General features: G+C 39.8%; 1 protein-coding gene across 8 annotated transcripts in view; it reads right to left on the bottom strand.

Annotated features, from left to right (window-relative positions):
* The window catches only part of NCOA7 (nuclear receptor coactivator 7), a 100,586-nt gene that overhangs the window by 48,636 nt on the left and 36,607 nt on the right, over positions 1–15,343 (bottom strand). For 7 of the 8 annotated variants that reach the window (XM_037391386.1, XM_037391384.1, XM_037391383.1 and 4 more), the window contains one exon: positions 5,054–5,307. In XM_037391386.1, coding sequence (XP_037247283.1) covers positions 5,054–5,307 — 254 coding nt within the window. Of the gene's footprint in view, positions 1–5,053; positions 5,308–5,858; positions 5,946–15,343 lie in introns of those variants that run through there. The other variant, XM_037391390.1, reaches the window with a different exon arrangement.

Genomic DNA, 15,343 nt, shown 5'->3' with positions numbered 1-15,343 from the left:
CTTTCAACTCTGAAACAAAGTATTGCTGATCATGTGAGCTGTCTCTGCTAGTTCTGTGGCAGCTGGGGCAAATCTCATCACATTATGAGGGATGAAAATTGCTATGCCCTCTCTGTTTTATTTACTAACATTTGTTCTTGGCCACCTACCCAGAACATTCAGAGGCTTGATAACTGCACACATACCATGCCACTCCCGTATTGCCCCCTGTCCAAGTGATGGCAGGGAGGACAAGTCAAAAAGGCATCCCATTTCTGCCCTTGGATGCTGGGGAGATACTGTGTCACCTCCTCTTCAATGTACAATATACGCATTAAACAGGCACATACCATTTTCCCTCTCATGGCATTTAGGACTTCCTGCTGGTTTTGGACAGAAATAAGAACTACAATAAGAGGAGGTTTTGTTAGTCTCACCTCCCGCTTGCTTGCTGCAGAAATTTAACAGCATACAGTGAATGAGAAAGGATGGCTTTATGATTAGAGAGCAGAACAACAGGCTAGTCAAATGGATTTTATTTTGCCAATAACAGTAACTGTGTGATGTGGGACAAGTCACCTAAACCAAACTTTTTGTTATGATGCATTCTTTAATGGAGACCAATTACTCATATATGCTGACCATTTACAGTTTTCAAGCAAAATCAGTGGAATCCAGGAATATTCTGCACATCTGGCAGAAGGACACATTATATCATGATGGAATAAATATATGGATGAAATTCAGAGTGTTGTCTCAACCTCATTTTATACCATTGTTACACTGCCAGCTTTCATCAGGTCACATTTTTTCCTGTTTCAGTGTCAAAACAAAAATGGTGATCTTCACCCAGTTTAGCAATTCCTAACAGGAATCCTGGACTCCTATGAGAGTAGGAAACCACCTAACAGGTCTATCCCAGAGACGTGCATCCCGTCCTAAAGCCAATAAACTGGTGCTTCCAGGCTTTTACATTTCCTCTGCTGAGTTCCTACAACTTGCCTCATGTTTGTGGAAGTGTTTTAGAACCCATAACACATGGGAGAATAAAGCAAAACAAGCGGGGGATGGGGGAGAGAGAAATAAATAATCGAAGCTTAGAAATTCAACATCTTCCAACAAAAACAGACTTCTTGCAGAAAGTCTGTGTGCACCAAGCAGCTGAGCTGCAGAGGTAGGTCAACTAGATTATTCCAAGAAGCAGCATATTCCAAGAGAGCACCCTGGCCACTGGGTATAGCAGCCAGGGTGCCTACGCAAGCACTGCACGATGCCAGACAGACATATCTGTGGAAATCTGAAAGCAGATTACTTTAAAAGAGGCAGATTACCATGTAAGCCAAGAGATGAGGCAAAAATAAGGAGAAAGTAGTGTTATCTCCGTTGGTCCTCAGGAAAGAACAACAAGCAGTACTGGCACCTCTGTTGTTTTAAGGCAAGAAAACAAGGGCTGTGTCTGCAAAGCAATGTCTTATAGGGTGAGATTTGGAGACTGAATGGTACAAATTATTTCAGAATTATAGAGCCACAGAAGAACAATACAAGTGCTAACAGAAAAGGGAAATATGAGGCTACACTGGAGAAACCTGCTGGCAGTGGCACCTGTTCAGCCATTTAGCAGTGCCCCAGGAGAAATGATCAACACCTCACACCATTAGGTTATTTCTAATAATAATACAAATGGCACCGTGCCACCACAGTGCTAGCAGATATGCTGTAGAGAACAACCTGGGCCGGGGAGGGGGATGCTGGAGGATCCCCTTCTAGAGGATGCCCGAGTGACAACTCCTCCACCTCGGCTCGGCGGCGCCACCCGCCGGCGGCAGGCATTACCGCAACACGGCACCGGGATGCCAGGCGAGGAGCGCCTCACTCCATCGCTGTGCTTCCATCTTCGGCACGAAAGAAAAGTCCTTTAAGCACTCTCCTTTCTATAAAGCGTGTCTGGGAACACCACCACCTCCAGTTCTCCGCAGCCTTCAGAAACTGCGTTACAGTCTTTCCATGGGAGAAGAGGCATTTACTGAGGCAACAAAATCCTTCTGCCAGTATCAGCCCTTGCATAAATCTATTAAAAGGCATGACACTCAAAATGAAAGACTAAGGATGTCGCTGTCAGCATTTACAAATTTATAAAGGCAAACACACTGACAAACTTCTAATGAAGGGACATGGTGTGCAAGGAACAAATCATAATGATATGTGACTTTCCTTTCCCTGATCTCTTAGAACAATAAATAAAGAAGGATTTATAGTCCTGTAAAATATTCAGAGGACAGGGGTCTTCATTCTGTTAAGACTGACAGACACAACAACCCTTCTAGGCTTGAAGTATCTTGTGACAAGACCTTAATTAAGCCACAAAATAGAGTACACAAGCATCACTGTATCAACACAGACAAGAATATGCAAGACTTTCTACAGCTAACACATTTTCCTTTTATCTAGGAAAATTAAGCATTTTGGCAAAGTGCAGAAAGTATTTAGAAAAAGAATTAGTAATTCCTTTATCAGATTTTCTTAAAGTTGTAGACATTAAGTCAAAGCTGGGTAGCTGGAAAACCATCAAACAAAACCCCCAAGCCGTTGTGCAAACACACCTAAAAAAAATGGTCAACCATAAGTAAGACAGAGACTATTTCAGCCAGAGCACCTCAGAAACATCAATAAAGGGACAATTCAGAGAGGAAAAGACCACACGCAAGGAAAAAAACCCTAAGGTATATGCGCCCATAATGTTAAATACTGAGTATATGCCTGAATAATCCTTCTCAGCCAGTTTCATAAGGAAACATATCTTTAGAGATTTGGCAGTGCCTTCCCGCCAGTGCAGCTAACACATCTTCCAGCAGGGAGATGCTGCACGCACACCTCTGGCAGAACTCGGCTCAGCTAGACAGATGGTTTTGCTCTCTGTCATGTGCAGGTAAAGGCTAACTATTTAAACAAATCCAGTTCTTACAGGCTGCTACAGCTGTAGGGAGAGCTCTTGGAAACTGCTCAGGGTGTTAGCAAAGGCAGCAGCTTTCAAGAGAGCAGCAGTAACAAAGAGCTAAGCAGGCAACCGCTGCCAGCTATAGCTGCAGTGGACACAGTATTAGTCTGCATGACACCTATCTATGTTTTACTATGTCAACTATGGCATACTACGCCATACTACGGCAACTAACAATTCCACTGAAACGACTTCATTTTGAGAGCTGCGTAGGGAATGTAGAGCTCTTGAACTTGTTTCACAATCAACTGTTTTCCACCTCTCTCAATTTTGATGCTTCAGTTGGGTAAAAGTCTTTAGACACAAAAGCAGGCATTTAAACAACGACAGGGTTTCTCTCTCTATGGATTTTATCAGTCGGGTCTGTATTCAGCTCAACAGCAGCACGAAATTACTGTATTTAACAGAAATTCTGTATTTCTGCAGAACCCAGAAGCTTTGCACACCTGCATGATGGCCAGTAGCATTTCAGGTCACCCCCACAACGATGCCAATCCACCTGAAACATGGGAACACTTCTGAAACAAACACTAGTAAAACCTGAGTTTGTATTGACTGTTGGATCACAAGCCAAAGATGACCTGGAAAGCTTTATGTTCTGCCTTGCCAGCCCTGCTGCGCGTTTCAGTGAGAGAGAGGGATGCCATCATCCCCCTTGTCCTGCATCTTGCCACCACAAGTGCCAACTGTTGCAGTGTTTTTCACAAAACTACTGAAATACCAGAGAAGCAAAATTCACTTGCTTCACAAAACTCCAAATTTCCCTAATGTAAACCTAAAATAGATCACAGCTTTTAGCAGAAGCACTTTACTAGGAATCCAACAGAAGGTTATATTTTGGTTTGGCTGGTTTTTTAAATTGGCATACTACCAAAACAGAAAGAGTTCATAGGTTCATTCATTAACAATTCTCCAGTTTTACTTCTACAGATTTTATTTAATGAACAGAGTGATCAGAACTTCAGACAAAGAGAAGCAAGTTTTCTTTTAGTTTCAAAATTATTTCTATCATCAGATTCAAACCTATCAAAAATTATGGACTGATCAATAAAACACTGTAAATTCTTGAGCTTGCCAATATACATTACTCCCAAGATTTACCTTCTTTTTTGTAAGGCCTCTGTTGCCTCATAACAGACAATCTTCAGGTGTGGGCTAGCCTGCATGCACCAGTCATTGCATAACATTTTTACCGAGAATTCATTTCTTTCTCCTAAAGAGGACTCCTCCTTAGGGTCAGCCATTCATGCACACACTGTGTGAGCAGGAAAGAAGTCTGCTTTGAGGATAGCTACAATTTTTTGTTCCTTTCCTTGTCTTTAAGAAAGGTTTCCTTACAAGATGGAACCAGAATTCTCTTAATCTAAGAGTTCATGCCTACAAAACAGCAAGAGAAAACTTGGAAGTAGTATTTTGTAAATCATATCTAAAAGTACTTAAGAGCATTTAACAAGCTGCAATCCAGAACTGCAAACAGATGTGTATATGACTCATCTCACACACAGTTACGCACGAACTGATTTTTTTCTGAATTACTTGCAAGAATAAATCTAAAGAAGGTATTTATGATTAATTGAGATACTGATACAGTTCACAGGAGTGAGGGGTAAGCAAGCTTTCCAGCACTCAAGCCTTTGACATCTTGTTTAAAAATATGTAGTTAATTTACTTACTTGTTCACACTTCAACAGACAAAATAAGTATGAAATAAGACTGAAGTCTTAAACAGTATACATCAATTTATGAAACAAACAACCCCACTAAAACAACCCTGAACCGCAATGTCGTGAAACATCGAAGACAAATCTTAAAAATAATTAAAGTGCAGTAATAAACTTGACTGTTGCCCATAACAACACTGAGGTTTAGAACTAAGAAACACATATTTTTTGAGAACTGCAAGGTTAAAGTTTAAAGCAGATGATATTCACAACTACATAATTTTGTTTGTTTCATTTATGGGAAGGTTATCCAAAGTCAATTATCCTTTTAAGGAAGGCCTACGGAATATAAGAAAAATACATTAACAAGCTATCAAAACAAACATAATTAAAATACTATAGCATTAACATAACTCACCGGTACTATAGTATCTTTTAAGTTCTGTGCGTCTGATGTCTTTCAGTTGGTTGTATTTTTTCTTTTTCTTTTCTTTGTCTGCAGCAGTTTCCTTTTCCCCAGCAAATTTACAGTTGTCTTCAGAGGAACTGATTTGCTCCAAAATAACTTTACTGTCATCATCTTTCTCAGAAGGAGTTTTGGAAACAGGAGATCCAGGGGAATTGGCAGAGACAGCCTCGGAGTTTTGTTTGGCTTGCCTTTTCTTTTTCAAACTATGCATAAAGAAAAAACCCACAACATTAAGATGTAGCCAACCTCTACAGGCGAGTTAACTCACTTGCTAACTTTATTTTTTTAAAGTGTATTAAATATCAGAGTTTCTTACAACTCAGTAAAGTACACACACTTCGCATCAGTAACTTGGTAACTAAGATTATTCTACAGCATACCCTTCAATCATATTATCATCTCAAAAATAACAAAAAAGGTAATAAAGTTTTTACTGTTGTTTACTGAGGAGAAGGAACAGGGAAACACTGAAACATTGAACATTGAAAAGTTGTTTTGTTTTAAACCAGGATACATCTAAATGTAGAAACAAGACACTGAATCATGTTTTCAAGATGATGCTTAGGATAAAATAAAACCTCAGATCATAATGTACTATAATGCAACAGCTAACATAATTTCACAGTCAACTGCTCCTGCTTCATAAAGCTATTTGTTTTGATATAAACTTGTTATTTCTTTCCATTTTGTCCAAGGTTATCTCCCAGCGGCCACCCATGCTGCTCCACATCTGTTCTTCCACAGCCCACACCACCTGGCACTCCAAGTGTCACCAGCGGCTCCACATTGTAACCGACGTGGCCACAAACTGCTTGCGCAGGAACATTTTCCAGCTGCTACAGCTCTTCTGAGAGAAATCGTAAGGAGCTGCCAACAAGTCTTCCAACCTATCACTATAGCAACAAGAGTATTTTGTTTTTAGAAGACTCCTTAAAGCACAGCTTAAGTGAGAAAGATGTTTCAGGAATCCTAACACAAGATCACAGTGATTTTGCTAAGCAACAGCAAAGGCTGACTTTATGGGCTGAGGGTGAGTGTCACTGAAACAGTCCTCTATTAAGAATCACTGACACATACCACACCAAATGAAAAGCTAATCTATATAATGGTCCTTCCCTCTAGCACATGAGCTTCTCAGTTATAAGGTACTTAAGGGAGGGAGTAGTATATTTATCTCGTTGATGCTACAAACTTTATTATGTGCACAGGAAGAATTATGCATAGAAAATACAGACAATCAGTGAGTCACCACAAATGGGGAAAGGTTACATGATCTCACAGCAGTAGTTTAGGTAAGGGAAAGCTTAATACATTGTTATTAATATAATGCAGGAATTTCAGACATTCTTCCTTCCACATTTTAAATTTGTATGGTATCAATATATTTCTCAGGCTAAACAGAATAAATAAATACACAGAGCATGTGAGAAGTATAGTAATATACTAAATAAATAAATATAAAATAAAATACATTTTTGGCTACACACTTTTTTTTAATAAACCATTAAAAATAGTTCCCAAGTTTAGAATATCCAGCTTGAAACCTCTGAGAAGACTCAGTTTATCAGATGGCGTGACCAACACTTTCTAGTGAAACATTTCAAAAGATTGTCTTACAAAACCTGTGATTATCACACATGTATGTATACATATTTCTTAAATGCCTCCCAAAATATGAGAGCAGGAGATTCACATTCTGCAGCCAACTCAGTGAGGATGTTATGGTTCCCCATTCATTCAAACCCACCAATTTGTAACAGGTAGTAATAATTCATGCTCTGCACAGAAAAAGAGATTCAGCGTCTGTGAAACTTTACAGATCAGGTCCTTGCTACAGATGATAACAATCTACAGGGATTTATAAAAGATATAAGTGAATACACCTATATAACAAACTGTTTATTTAGACTAAGGAAAATTTGCATATGCAAAGGAAGCTTATTTTTTACTAATAAGCCACAGTCCTGATCAAAGGCTGCTGTTAGCAACCACAAAACATGACAGTCACTTTGCATACACAATGTCTATATATAGCCTGGTAGCAACCTTTGCAAAGCAGCCCTCTACACTGAAATGGCAAAACCTTGGTTCTACTTGATTCCAGACTTGTAAAGGAAACATATCCCTGACTCTTTACTCTAGTGACTCCATGACCTTCCTGTACACGTGTGTATCACAGGGCACCCAAATCATTGCTTCAGTAGACAAGAACTGGCAAGGACATGCTGGCAGCCCCACTTCTACTTACATTGCATCAGAGACTTCTGTCATCAGATTACTAGTCTATTTGTTTTGATCACAAACTCTGTTAAGCTAGCTCTCTGTAGTATAAATGTAGTATCTCAAAACAACAAAAAAAGCTGTTAATGGAAACACAGAACCTTTTTTTTGGAGGGCAAAAAGAAAAGAATAGAAAGAAAAAATCCATCTAGCGGTCAGCAGTTCTTGTGATGATACTAACAGCTCCACCAGTACTTTCCTTAAAACACACTCATTTGAACTAGTTTTCAAAGTTGCCCCAGGCAACTTTAAGAATGAAGAGCTAGAACAGAACTGTCCATTAGTGATAGAAAAGAGGAAAGCAGAAACAGCCGTCTGAACTGACTCACTGCAACCTGACTGATGCTTCTCCCCGTAGTGTTTAATCTTGCCCAATTCTGACTACTACAGCCCACCAAGAGCTCACTACATAACCCACAGCATCCCCAGCACACTGCACACAGCTGCTGCTGCAAATGGGTAATGCCACAGGCACTTTACAGGTAAGAGTGATCAAGGATCTGGGCACACCATAATTTCTATTCCATCCTCATGGCAAGCATCAGATTTTCAGATAGTGTCAAGCCTGCTCCTACCCACTGCTCCTTTTCAAGGCAATGACCATCCAACTCTCAAAGCGGCAACCTTGGCATTAGAAAGAGACCAGATGAGGACTTAGTATCCATGATGTTCATCACAGGATTCACGAGTTACTGCAAGTCTGTCTAGGATTATGATCTCTGCTCAGAAGATGCTGCTTTTAGAGGTGTCTAAACCCTGGCCAACATTACCCAAACCCCTCCATTTCACTCACTCTTGAAAAACCTTGAGTATAATATCCCAAGGAACCAAAACAAGCCTTCAACAGCATTTAAAACTGTAACAGCAGCCTTAAATTGACTATGCTTTTTGACGCTATGTGCACCCTCTTAGTAAAGCAAATACAAAGTCCTGTATACGCACAAGGCAATTCATTATTAACATGCACTGGCACAATGCAGTGGAGACTGGGCTGGGAAGGGCACAGCTGGAGGTTTTACTGCATCTTAAACAAAACTCCATCTCTATGAAGCACTCCCTTCAGCCTCCACTCACCCTTCCCTCAGACTGACCTGCACATCCCAACAAGGCAGACTGGGCACCCACACAAGCTGCCAGCCCCACTCAGACTTCAAACCCACCACCTCCTGAAGTAGTTGGAGGCTGAAGGTCTCATCTAGCCTTCTCCCAGCTCTCAGGTGTCCCCACCCTTCATGGCAACAGCTGCCATGAAAGTGGATGTTGGACTTGATAATCTCAAAGGTCTTTTCCAACCTACATGATTTGATGATTTAAGAACACCATTTGTCAAATTACTTCCTTTTCCAACTACTTTGAAAGAATTTGAGTGGTTTGAAAGAATTTGAGTGCAGTCTTGTCCTAATGGTTATGAAAGCAAAAGGGAGCTGAAGCCCAAAAGAATAAATAAATAAATAAAACCCCTCAGTTTGACCAGTGTCAGGTTTTTCAATTAAATCAGCCTTTCAGACAAAACAATATGCATGTTTTCCAGTGAATGGATAAGGTGTTACTGAAAAACAAACATCTTCTGCAGTATCTGAGTCAATGGATATTTTGTGTTTCACTAGGAAAGTTGTTTGTCTCTCTCCTCCTTCCCCCAGCAAACAGCTTATCTTCAAAACCACTCTGGTTTCTGAAGAAAGTGTCTTACACATCTGTAATTTCATTTAGATGCCAGATAACATTTTTCAGGCTAATTAGTTCTAACAGGCAAAACATGTATTCTGAATTTATATAGAAGCATCCTTTTACAGCTCCTGAAAGTGTTTTCTGAACAACAGCTGGTAAGTCATTTTCTAAGTCTCTTCAAATACAGAGTTTCCCAGTAAAAGCTTTCAGCCTGTTACTGTGACATGGAGGCTTTTCCACTAAGTCCCGTAAGAATCAGAGAAGCTGGTTCTCAATGGGCACCATGAGCTGGCGGCAGAGGTCCTTCGTGCACCTACCCTACAGAAGGAACAGGGAGCAGAAAATTTCTGCAACATAAAGACCGTTCTCATACCATTTAATAAAGAATAATGATCTGAAACAGACATAATCTCAGAGTAGGGAGGTAAAAGTACAAGGTTAGCAATGCTCACAAATTAATTTGCCACTGCTTAATAGCTTGGGCACTGACTTACAGGAAAAGCGCTAGGAAAGATTTCAAGAAATGGTCTACTTCATCTTCCAGACCCAAGTCTATCTGACTGCCTATGAAAGGCAAATAAATCTGTATTTTTAGAATAAATTGTCCTGAATTCTCTATTACACTAACAAGGTATATAGCTAGCCTAAAAAGAAAACGATCAGAGAAAGGGGGGGTGATTTTATTTGCACAACTTTCACTAGAAGACTACAACCAACCACTAAAGCTATGCAACTCTAACACTGAGACAATAAAGAAATGGAAATTTGACATCTTTATTCTAGAAATTGCATTTGGTTTTGGTTAGCACTTATTCAACAGAGATGCCTAACAAAGAACCGAATAGGACCTCATTTGATATATAATAATTACAGGCAAAGAGCACTGGGTCCATATTGTATGATGCTCTAAACTTCTAGGATAATAGAGCCTGATTTTTTATGATGTATTAGATTAATAAAAATCATACAGCATGGACAAGTCTCTCTTCAGTAACAAAATCATCTAAAAAAAGTGGCCTTTCAAAAAAAGAAAAAAACACATTAAAAACGAAGGGTGAAGGGAGAAGAAATCTTCGTTTTATCTTGAAGCTGACAGTTTTCCTTTTGGGAAATTTTCCACAACGTGCATCCTCTAAAATGTGCACTGGTATCTGGCATACAATCAGCTTAACATCCTGCACAGCACAAACAGATCATATTCTGCAAACATGTTTTGTTTTTAATCTATTTATGCATATAGGCAATAAAATTAACAGAACTTGTAAAAGAGAACTTTGAAAAACTTCCAACACCGCAATCTGTTTTGTTCCCATCAAGATTCCTGTTAATTCACCTTGTATACAAAATGATATATATCCCAATTATTTCATTCAGAATTAAAAATTTTAATTTTAATTTAAATCTCAGCACTCAATGGAATACACGCTAACTTCTGTGTACCCTACATCCCCTTCTCCACGCATCCACAATAGCTAAATCAATCAAATTAATGGCATTAAAAAAAAACCCTACATACAGAAACCTTGCAGTAAATATCCTCGTTAGGCACCCATTGGTCTGGTTCTAGCCAGCTATTCTATTCCATTCTGCACAGATCATCCATCTCCCCTTCAACCAGCCTGGTGCCAGCACGACTCAGCCAGCTCCTGGCATGGCTGTGCTTTCATCCCATCTGATGTAACCTGACAAATAAGCAACCTCAAACAAAATAAATCATTACTGGTTGCAAAGCCAAAGAAAGTCAGACTGCTTGCCAGACTGTAACACTTCGCTTTGTACTTCCTCAGTGTGGCTACTTTCACTTCACAACAGAAATGAATACAAAACTGTTCATCCTCAGTGAGAAATCTTCCTAAAACTAAACACCATTCACCCTGCAAGAAAGCACACTCCATGAAAGACCAGCCATTTCAGGCTGGTATGCACCCTGTTTTGGAAATGAGCAAGCCACAAAGCTGTATGTTTGCTATTAATACAGACTATTAAGGCAAAAATAAGGGATGGAACGCATTTTTTTTATGAGAGATTTAAACAACTAACTACAGAGGGGAAAAAAACCTACCAAATAAGTAAGTCTGAAATAGTTAAAGGACAACAGCATCGTTGCAGTATGGGGGTTGCAGACACTTAAAAAGCGTCCATACTCTGGCCATTGCAAATGACAAACTGCAACTACAGAAAGCTCTGGTATTAGTAGCACAGGCCAAAACTGGAAATTTCCATTTTTATTGGGACTCTTGTTAGTAACTGTCAACAAATACCAGCACCAGGTTTCACACATGGTCAGTTAGCAGCAATACTCAAGGAAGGTGCATTGCTCCAAAGAGTAACATGTTGCACTGACAATCAGGTTATGTCAGTTTTCTTCCTTATACTGCCATTAGCTTACAAAACCAAGTCAGTCTACCTCTGTTTCATCATCTGTACTGTGAAGGGAAATATGTGTAGTAAACCTGTTCTGGAATTTTAAAGACATTGTACCTTCTGATAGAAAAAAGTTCTTAGGTTAAATTAAAATATGTTAATTTTCACCTCAGCCTTCCAACTGATACCAGGAAATTTTAAATATCCCACTTAAGCTCTCTTATATTTATTTAAGGGGGTAGAAAAAATAATTATGATTTCCCACGGTAAAACTTGAGAGTGTTCCGAGATGTTAGAAGGTTTTTATGTTCTATAATTTAAAACCATAATGTTCCCATGCAGCTTAATGAACTTGCTATTTTCAAAGGCAAAAAGTATCCCCATCTTTTCTGTTTAGTTAACAAAACAGGTTATTCAGCACTCCGTTACCATGACAACAATTTAATAAAACCTTCTCCATAGGGAAAGGATCCTGGAAAAGTGTTTTGTACAATTTACACATCTATTTAATTCTTTCTCTTATAACCTCTTATAACTTACTGCAGACTCTCAAAAAACAGCTTTAGGCAGAAGGCAAAATGAAGAACCCCCCCCCTTTGGACAACTCCTTTAACTATCCCTGAGTTCACTTAACAGGCTTGCTCAATTAAATCCGCACCACAGACCTATCTTGTCACAAATACCAACCTGACTTAACATGCTCCCATCAGGCTCCTCCTTTTCTCCTCTGCTAACAATGCCAGATACTTTCTCCTACTGTGGTGTTCATTTATCACCCCAAGCCACTCCTACACATGCAACAAATTCTTTCCAAAGTGGCTCAGCAAAACACTCTCCCTGCACTGAAGCCCTCACCAGGGAGAAATGGCCTTGCCCCCATCACCTCCAGCTGGTGCTGGGCTCCAGCTGCTCTTCCATGCTCAGTGCCAGCTACCAGAGCCACCATTCCCCTTGACATCCACTGGCTGAAACTGTAAGAAAAAGGGAACTGCAGTTACACAGCAAAGGAGGATGTTATAAGGAAGCCACACAAATTCTGCATAGGAGAGTCACAAGGACATAAGCACATGGTAATCAGGCTGGCTGAAACACATCTCAAGTCCTCCCCAAAACTTTGATAAACTCCTCCCTCCCTGCCCCAGTTGCACATTCTTCAAGAAACTCAATGTCCATGAAACAAAAGGGGAAGGCCCTTTTAAATTAGTAATTGATTATCATAGGGAAGCAAAGTGCAAGAATTGAGAATCACCCAAAAGATGACGACAGGGTGCAGAGAAAGCTGTGGGGGATGTGTACCGCTCCATACAGTCATCGCAGCACACTCTCTCAGGTGAGGTAAGTACCAAACTTTCCTGATAATATAGAGCCAGTTTTAGTATTGATTAAACTGACTGAAAAGAGCTGGAAGGAAATTTAGCACTCTGAGACAAATGGCAATAAACATTTACAATGAAGCAATAAAACAGTAGATGAAAATCAACAGTCAGTTAAAGCAAAATCTATGGGAGATGTGCCATAAGTAGTGCAGCAGTAATGTAGCTGGAATCCACCTCCAGGAAAAAACCTCAGGGAATGGTATTTTATTATTTCTTACATGAGAAGTACTAAGGGCACCACATGAAATTATTTCAATAAATACTTCCAGATAAGGTGAAACGCAGCTAAAAATAGCTACGTTAGGCATGTCGTTTTTGCCAAAGATGTAAACAGGTACAAAAAGCAACGATGAAAATTCATTGTGGCAGGGCCCATGAAGGGCTGTGGAGAACACAGTCACAGGGATACATACAGCCTTTCTTTCTTTTTTTATTTTTTTTTTTTCTTCTCAGCAGGTACCCACACCACAAACTCATACAGCCTGTACACCTCAGGGCATAATCTTGAAGGATCTCTGCATATACTCACTTGCATGTACCCCCCACCTTACCCCTCAATTCTTTAGCATCCCCAAATGGCCCCGGCAGAGATAAAACATGGCAAGTGCAGAAGTAACAGGGCAAAAAGCACAGCAAACCCCTAGGATTCAGGAGGAGCATGGTACTGTTTGAGGAAAAGGAGAGTCAGCTCAAAGCTTGTAGCTCAAAAGTGTTTTAATCCACTGTCTCAGCAAAAGAAGGCACCTCCCTCTCTGCTCACCATTGATCCTGTCCCCAGGAGCTGTTCCCATTCTTGCATACAAGTGTTTGTTACAGCTCCCTAGGGACCAGATCTGGAAAATTACCTACATTAAAGATAACCTAGCAGAAGTGCCAACAACTAAATTAATTTTTCAAAATCTGACCACTCCCCATTAGATCCCACTTGGCTGTGCTACCATTTCTATCAACACAAAGGAGAACACCAAAGGAGAAGATATACTGCTCCTCCAGACAGCAGTGCCAGTTCAAAGGCACTATACCCAGACCGAAGGGCTTTTCAAGCTACAGCCTTGCTTGTTCTCTGTAATGTTAGGCTGGGATCAGCAAAAAGAGGAAGGCAGAAAACCAAACCAGACACAGCCCATACCATGCCCAACAGAACTCTGGACAGAAGCACTGAAATGTTTGTGGCAGCTTCTTCCCACTTGTCCAGAAAAGGTGCCTAGATGATGGAAAATTTTCATGAAGGTTTGTGCTGTGAGGGCCGGGAGACAGGCAGCTTCCCCTGCTGCAAAAAGCAAGGAAAGAGCGACTCTGCTTCTCCAACAGCAGCAGGGAAGAGAAGAAATTGTTCTTTTCTTCATAATGAGGATCTTAATGTTGAATCAGTTGACTCAGTGCAGTAAGTGAAGTCACCTGTCTGACTGATGACCAGCAAGGTCAGGAAAATCCAAAAGTAACCACGGTCAAGAAGTCAGTGATCAAATGAAGTAAAAAATTCAATTACTTCCTTATTTAAATGACCACTAAAAGGGATAGCTTAGAGGTGGGACACAATGGACTGAGATTTAAAGCACCTGTCTTTGCATTAGCTTTTGCTTTTATTTAAATAGTTGCTTTGAAAATTAACATTGAAATGTCAAGGCTCTCTTTATCATTGCACCATTCCATATGGCATGAAACTACAGATTTAATACAGCTGTAAACAAACGCAGTTTAAAAAAGAAAGAGACGAAAAAAACCCCTCATACAACTTTTCTTATTATTAATAGAGAAGACCAGAATAGGGGAACAGAATAAATAATAATTATAAAAGAACTAAAAAGGAAGCCAAACTAATGGTTTTAAATGCTAACTTTCATAATGATGCCAGAATTATCCAAATGTCACCATATATTTCTCAGGGATTCTGTTAATCACAACTGGAGCTCATAGCATAAAAGATGCTGTGTACATACTTACAAACAGGTTGCAAATCCACTTAGAAACATATTTACAGTAAGAACCACAGTGACACAAGTGGGAAAAGTTCTTGTTAAAGTATTTCAGAGCAAGTATTAAAAACAAATCTCAACCATGTGTCTCAGTTTTAAGTTTGCATTCACCATCCCCAAACAACTTGTAACCTATTCTGCATATTGAGCAGTTTAATGGGCCTCCTGAAGAGTTCCCATTAACCAATACTCAGCACAGAAAAGGAAATGCTCAAGTGTACTGAAGATCCTGTTACATGGATTAAAGTTTAAGAAACACCCAACAATGCTGATAATGGGTGGGGAAAAGAGGAATCTGTAGCTTCAGTGCTTGGAATAATGACTGATACAGTCTCATACAACGGATATTTCATAACTGACAGTGATAAATCTCCTCCACCCAGAGAAGGTGTTTGCATCAATGCTTCTCTACAAAGTAATGTGGCACCACCTTTTTAATACTATGGTCAAAAGATCATTAACCATAACTATAAAGACAACAAGACAGGTTAGGACTTGTCTGCATGGGACAGCCACATGGGAGACGTACCAATGCAGCTTCTCATAGGTATATACCTTGTGGTAACATTATTTGG

Source organism: Falco rusticolus, chromosome 6, assembly GCF_015220075.1.
Source record: "Falco rusticolus isolate bFalRus1 chromosome 6, bFalRus1.pri, whole genome shotgun sequence".
Lineage (NCBI taxonomy): Eukaryota > Metazoa > Chordata > Aves > Falconiformes > Falconidae > Falco > Falco rusticolus.
Note: the sequence above shows the minus strand (reverse complement) of the source record. Positions and strands in the feature narration are given on the sequence as shown.